The sequence below is a fragment of the Eriocheir sinensis genome, chromosome 47 (assembly GCF_024679095.1).
Source record: "Eriocheir sinensis breed Jianghai 21 chromosome 47, ASM2467909v1, whole genome shotgun sequence".
NCBI classification, from domain to species: Eukaryota; Metazoa; Arthropoda; class Malacostraca; order Decapoda; family Varunidae; genus Eriocheir; species Eriocheir sinensis.
In genome coordinates, this window is record NC_066555.1 from 5,951,066 (window position 1) to 5,957,863 (window position 6,798).

Genomic DNA, 6,798 nt, shown 5'->3' on the forward strand with positions numbered 1-6,798 from the left:
AATGCTGTAACATTTCTTACCTAAGCAATCAGCATCTTGCAGAGTAAGCTTTTGCAATACTGCACTGCCAGACGAAAGATGCTGGTGATAGATATGCCAGATGTTTTATACCCGAAACATCTGCGCACTTATCTTTTCACTAACAAAACGTTTTCTGTTTATGTATTTATGTTCAATCACTTGATACTGAATTTTCTCAGCATTTATATTTCTCCTTATTATGCCTTAATTATAAAAGACTGGATACATGGATGACATCCGGGGAGAGACTTCTTCAGAGAGTACCCCATAACATAAAATATATTCTATTGTACATAAAAGTAATGGACAAAACACAACTGTATGCATGTTGTTTTCATATGAAATATTTTTGTCAATTTATTCATGTTTAACAAAATTTTATACTGTAAATAGTTGGGGTCATATTACGTACAATAAGGCAATATGGTACAACAAATTTGATAAAAAGTACTTCTGAATTTTTATATTGGGTTTTCTAGATATTGTGACCTTGAGGGAGAAAGTTTTGAGTTGTAAAACATCTGTCAATTGTGAAACATGTCTATTACTCTAAGGATGCTGTAAATTATCTTGAGATGTTTCTGTTCATTATCACTTCATTGTGGCGGAGTCATTATAATGAAACACACTTGACTCTTGGATTCAGGATGCTGTTTTCCTTGTTTCCCTGAAGTGTATGTCAGTCACGTGTATGAGTCTGGTGTACAGGAGAATGTTTAAAGTATGTAATCCTGTGAAAAAAGTATACACTTTTTTTTGTCTGGAAAAAATACATTTTCTAGATATTAAATGTATATATAACATTTGAATGAAAGATGTGAAAGGTGTAGTGTTAATGAAATAGAATAATTAAGTAGTCATGTCTTGCCATGATTTCAAAGGATTTTGATGTATGTAGCACTGTATATATTTGTTAAGTTTGTCAACATTGTACAGAACAAAATATTCCATATTGCAGATACTGTTTTTAGTGTTAGCTTACTTTTTTTATACAGGGATAATTCATGAGCCAAAGGGATGCTGTAGGTCCACAGTGGACGGGGAAAGCAGCTGTTGAGGTTTCCTTGTGTTGAGAGGAACAAGGTGGATAAGAAGTAAGCCCATCAAGGCATGACCACACATATCAGTAGGATAGACTTATGGAGTAGGCTGGCAAGGGTGACTGTGCAATATAGATTTATAACGACGAAAGGAGAGGGAAACGTCCAGTAGAACGCCTTTCTGTTTGCATGGAAACATAAAATTTGCACATGGCAGAAATTAATGCTTTTCTGCAAGCAAGTCGTGTAACAGACTAGGCGATCCAGCAATGATATAAAGCCTGAGGATGGTAAGGTATGGTGTAACTGATGTGATAACTCCAACTTGGTTGTGCTTACTATGTCAATATAAATAAGAGTGTACTATAAATAAACAGAGGTCCTGCAGGCTGATTTTCTTATATCATGACTGTTTTATTTGTATTGAACTGTGCTGAAGAGTGCATGGATGCCAGAAGTTGAAGCCGATATCAGTTTTTTTTTTAATTCTTTTAACTCGTGCAATAGCTAGTGGCAGTATGGCTTTCATTAAATTGAGGACATGCAGTCAACTATGTCCTACTGTTTTATTGCATGATTTATTATCTGTATAAAAAGGCATCACTCCATTAATAGCTTTCTATACAACACACACACACATCTACCTGTATTTAGACATGATGAATTATTCCTTATTGAAGTTTATAAATAAGGGCAATATTAATAAGGTTTTGGTGGTAAGAGAGATGGTTAGGACACACAGCAATGGGATTAAGCTGGATAAATTCAGATTCAACAAAGACACATGCAAGGTTTGGTTTACCAAATGTGGTGAATGAATGGAACAGACTTGGCAGTCATGTGGTGAGTGCCAATACAATAGATACATTAAAAAATAGGTAAGATAAGTTAATGGATAGTGAGGTTAGATAGGGTTAGGTTTACAGGACCTGCCTTGGGTAAGCCTACCAGCCTCTTGCAGACTCCTTATGTTCTTATGTAACACCACAAATCAGAGTTCTAGATGCATCTCTCTCTCTCTCTCTCTCTCTCTCTCTCTCTCTCTCTCTCTCTCTCTCTCTCTCTCTCTCTCTCTCTCTCTCTCTCTCTCTCTCTCTCATCAAATTCTTCATCTTCAACTTCCCCCATTTCCTGCATGATTGAGTGCATGCAGACAAGTGTATCGAGTTTGTCAGTAATCTTGCATAATTAACAACTTGGGCTTTCTATGCCGTGAGATAATGCCACCTCTTCAGTGAGTTCCTTTCCCCATTCCTAAGTTGCACAGTACCTCCATTATTTTCTCACTCCAATATCTGTCAGAGAGAGAGAGAGAGAGAGAGAGAGAGAGAGAGAGAGAGAGACTAAACCAAACTTTGTAACTATCAATTAAGAAAGAAAATGTTAAGTGAAGGGCAAGGATGATATGGAGGAGGAGGATATGGGAGTGGAGGGCAATATAGAGGAGAAGGAGGAGGAGAGGGGAATGGTGGAGAAGGAGGAGGAGGAGGAGGAGTCGGGGGTTGATGAAGGGGGGACAGGGGCAACCACTATTAAAAAATAAAAATAAAATAGCCAGTTGAACTTCAGGCATAGAGGAAACAGGCGTGTGTCTCTGTGGTGGTGAGGGCAGCGAGGTAAGGCTTTATAGATTCTGTTGTTATTCCTCCCTTCTCCTTTGTTGTTTTACTTGCAACAATAAACTATCAATCAATCAATCAATATTTTTCTTATAAATTATCACTATTATCATTGGTGGGAGGATACTGCAGCAATTAACATACAGTACGACTTGTGAGACCAATGTAAAGGATGTTATTTTGATCTGGTGAGACAATTGGTGATATTTAACTCGATTATTGTGTGGTTGTTTATTCACAAGGTTTGTTTGGTTGATTATGCCGTTGTTAGAGCCTCAGAGGTGTGGTTTTTGTCCGTCTAACTGTAGTATACCAAAGTTCCCTTCCTCTCTCTTCCTCTCCTTCCTTCCTTTCCCTTCTCCCTTCTCCGTGTCGGGTCCCTGCAGTGCCCAAATATATTATAGTTTTCAAAGTAACATTGTATTCTCACTTAAAATTTTGTTGGGCTCACGGTGGGACTCATATGCAACTTTTTTTTACGGGTGGGGCTTCACTGCTTCGCCTCACTGCTTCACTGTTTCATTTCGCTCGTGGACATGTGATTGGTCAGTCGGTGAGATTTGGCAATGATGCAGAGTGCCAGATCTTTCAACAATACGCAACACACACTTGTAAACCACCGTATTTCAACCTAAAGTCACCAAATACACACAAGACCCACCATTTCAACTCGTAATAAGTAGCAGCCTTTGCAAGTCCCCCAATCCGTTACTTATGGGGGGAGTTATTGCAAAATCTGGCAACGCTGCAATGATGACTGGCTTTTTTTGTGTGTTTATTAGTGTATGATTGACAGCCCGTGAGTTCTGGTAGTTTTGATTTGCTGTTGCATTTTTTTACTGGCTGTTCTTTTTATCATTGTTCATTGGTTGACACCTTAAAAATGACAAAGGAAATAATAGGATATGAAAAGATGATGAAGAGAAAAAAAAGAGGAAAGAATAAGAGAGAAATGGAGAGAAGAATAAATGGAAATAATGAGAAAAAGGGAAGAAGAGAAATAAAAGGAAGGGAAAACTGAGATTGCGTCTTATCGGTTTTTGCTAGATTAAACGACTGTATAGTTTTGAGTGTCATGTTGCGTCCTTCTATCAGTTATATTTGCCGAATGATTGGTTGGTGACAGACGCTGAAAGTCCTTGAGAAGAGGATAAGGGAGGGACAGTGGAAGTACCTATATCGATTATAGTAGAAGGATATCAAGATTTTTTTCTCCTCCTCCGCCGCCTCCTCCTCTCTCTTCTTTGCTTAATTATTTTTCCTTTTTCTTTCCTCTACTCCAAGCGATATGGTGAGAAGGGTGGGAGAGGAGATAAGCATGCCAGGGTCTCTACAAATTAAGGTTGGCTTAGGGGCCGTATTACAAGTCCAGTCCGATAAGTTTCAGGTTCCTACAAAGGTCAGTTTAGGGGCCATATTACAAGTCCAATCCGAGAAGTTTCAGGTCCCTACAAAGGTTGGTTTAGGGGCTGTATTACAAGTCCAGTCCGAGAAGTTTCAGGTCCCTACAATTATAAAGGTCGGTTTAGGGGCCGTATTACAAGTCCAATCCGAGAAGTTTCAGGTCCCTACAAAGGTTGGTTTAGGGGCTGTATTACAAGTCCAGTCCGAGAAGTTTCAGGTCCCTACAAAGGTTGGTTTAGGGGCTGTATTACAAGTCCAGTCCGAGAAGTTTCAGGTCCCTACAAAGGTTGGTTTAGGGGCTGTATTACAAGTCCAGTCCGAGAAGTTTCAGGTCCCTACAAAGGTTGGTTTAGGGGTCGTATTACAAGTCCAATCCGAGAAGTTTCAGGTCCCTACAAAGGTTGGTTTAGGGGTCGTATTACAAGTCCAATCCGAGAAGTTTCAGGTCCCTACAAAGGTCGGTTTAGGGGCCGTATTACAAGTCCAATCCGAGAAGTTTCAGGTCCCTACAAAGGTCGGTTTAGGGGCCGTATTACAAGTCCAATCCAAGAAGTTCCAGTCCCTACAATTATAAAGGTTGGTTTAGGGGCCGTATTACAAGTCCAATCCAAGAAGTTCCAGTCCCTACAATTATAAAGGTTGGTTTAGGGGCCGTATTACAAGTCCAATCCGAGAAGTTCCAGTCCCTACAATTATAAAGGTTGGTTTAGGGGCCGTATTACAAGTCCAATCCGAGAAGTTCCAGTCCCTACAATTATAAAGGTTGGTTTAGGGGCCGTATTACAAGTCCAATCCGAGAAGTTCCAGTCCCTACAATTATAAAGGTTGGTTTAGGGGCCGTATTACAAGTCCAATCCGAGAAGTTCCAGTCCCTACAATTATAAAGGTTGGTTTAGGGGTCGTATTACAAGTCCAATCCGAGAAGTTTCAGGTCCCTACAAAGGTCGGTTTAGGGGCTGTATTACAAGTCCAATCCGAGAAGTTTCGGGTCCCTACAAAGGTTGGTTTAGGGGCTGTAACATAAGTCCAATCCGAGAAGTTTCAGGTCCCTACAAAGGTCGGTTTAGGGGCTGTATTACAAGTCCAATCCGAGAAGTTTCAGGTCCCTACAAAGGTCGGTTTAGGGGCTGTAACATAAGTCCAATCCGAGAAGTTTCAGGTCCCTACAAAGGTCGGTTTAGGGGCCGTATTAAAAGTCCAATCCGAGAAGTTTCGGGTCCCTACAAAGGTCGGTTTAGGGGCCGTATTACAAGTCCAATCCGAGAAGTTTCGGGTCCCTACAAAGGTCGGTTTAGGGGCCGTATTACAAGTCCAATCCGAGAAGTTTCGGGTCCCTACAAAGGTCGGTTTAGGGGCCGTATTACAAGTCCAATCCGAGAAGTTTCAGGTCCCTACAAAGGTCGGTTTAGGGGCTGTATTACAAGTCCAATCCGAGAAGTTTCGGGTCCCTACAAAGGTTGGTTTAGGGGCCGTATTACAAGTCCAATCCGAGAAGTTTCAGGTCCCTACAAAGGTCGGTTTAGGGGCCGTATTACAAGTCCAATCCGAGAAGTTTCGGGTCCCTACAAAGGTCGGTTTAGGGGCCGTATTACAAGTCCAATCCGAGAAGTTTCAGGTCCCTACACAGGTTGGTTTAGGGGCCGTATTACAAGTCCAATCCGAGAAGTTTCAGGTCCCTACAAAGGTCGGTTTAGGGGCTGTAACATAAGTCCAATCCGAGAAGTTTCGGGTCCCTACAAAGGTCGGTTTAGGGGCCGTATTACAAGTCCAGTCCGAGAAGTTTCAGGTCCCTACACAGGTCGGTTTAGGGGCCGTATTACAAGTCCAATCCGAGAAGTTTCAGGTCCCTACACAGGTTGGTTTAGGGGCCGTATTACAAGTCCAATCCGAGAAGTTTCGGGTCCCTACAAAGGTTGGTTTAGGGGCCGTATTACAAGTCCAATCCGAGAAGTTTCGGGTCCCTACAAAGGTTGGTTTAGGGGCTGTATTACAAGTCCAATCCGAGAAGTTTCGGGTCCCTACAAAGGTTGGTTTAGGGGCTGTATTACAAGTCCAATCCGAGAAGTTTCAGGTCCCTACACAGGTCGGTTTTGGGGCCGTATTACAAGTCCAATCCGAGAAGTTTCGGGTCCCTACAAAGGTCGGTTTAGGGGCCGTATTACAAGTCCAGTCCGAGAGGTTTCGGGTCCCTACAAAGGTCGGTTTAGGGGCCGTATTACAAGTCCAATCCGAGAAGTTTCAGGTCCCTACAAAGGTTGGTTTAGGGGCCGTATTACAAGTCCAATCCGAGAAGTTTCAGGTCCCTACAAAGGCTGGTTTAGGGGCCGTATTACAAGTCCAATCCGAAAAGTTTCAGGTCCCTACAAAGGTCGGTTTAGGGGCTGTAACATAAGTCCAATCCGAGAAGTTTCAGGTCCCTACAAAGGTCGGTTTAGGGGCCGTATTACAAGTCCAGTCCGAGAAGTTTCAGGTCCCTACAAAGGTCGGTTTAGGGGCTGTAACATAAGTCCAATCCGAAAAGTTTCAGGTTCCTACAAAGGTTGGTTTAGGGGCCGTATTACAAGTCCAATCCGAAAAGTTTCAGGTTCCTACAAAGGTCGGTTTAGGGGCCGTATTACAAGTCCAGTCCGAGAGGTTTCGGGTCCCTACAGAGTTATTCATCCCGAACTCTGCAGGGACCCGAAACTTCTCGGATTGGACTTGTAGTATGGCCC

General features: G+C 42.1%; 1 protein-coding gene across 1 annotated transcript; it reads left to right on the forward strand.

Annotated features, from left to right (window-relative positions):
* The first annotated feature begins 3,048 nt into the window (after nt 1-3,048).
* Nucleotides 3,049-6,585, forward strand: LOC126981166 (uncharacterized). The gene is made up of 6 exons (XM_050831883.1): nt 3,049-4,181; nt 4,245-4,415; nt 4,530-4,598; nt 5,313-5,597; nt 5,940-6,167; nt 6,577-6,585. The coding sequence occupies exons 1-6, from the start codon at nt 3,969-3,971 to the stop codon at nt 6,583-6,585; spliced, it is 975 nt and encodes a 324-aa protein (XP_050687840.1). The 5' UTR covers nt 3,049-3,968.
* Nucleotides 6,586-6,798: the final 213 nt, after the last annotated feature.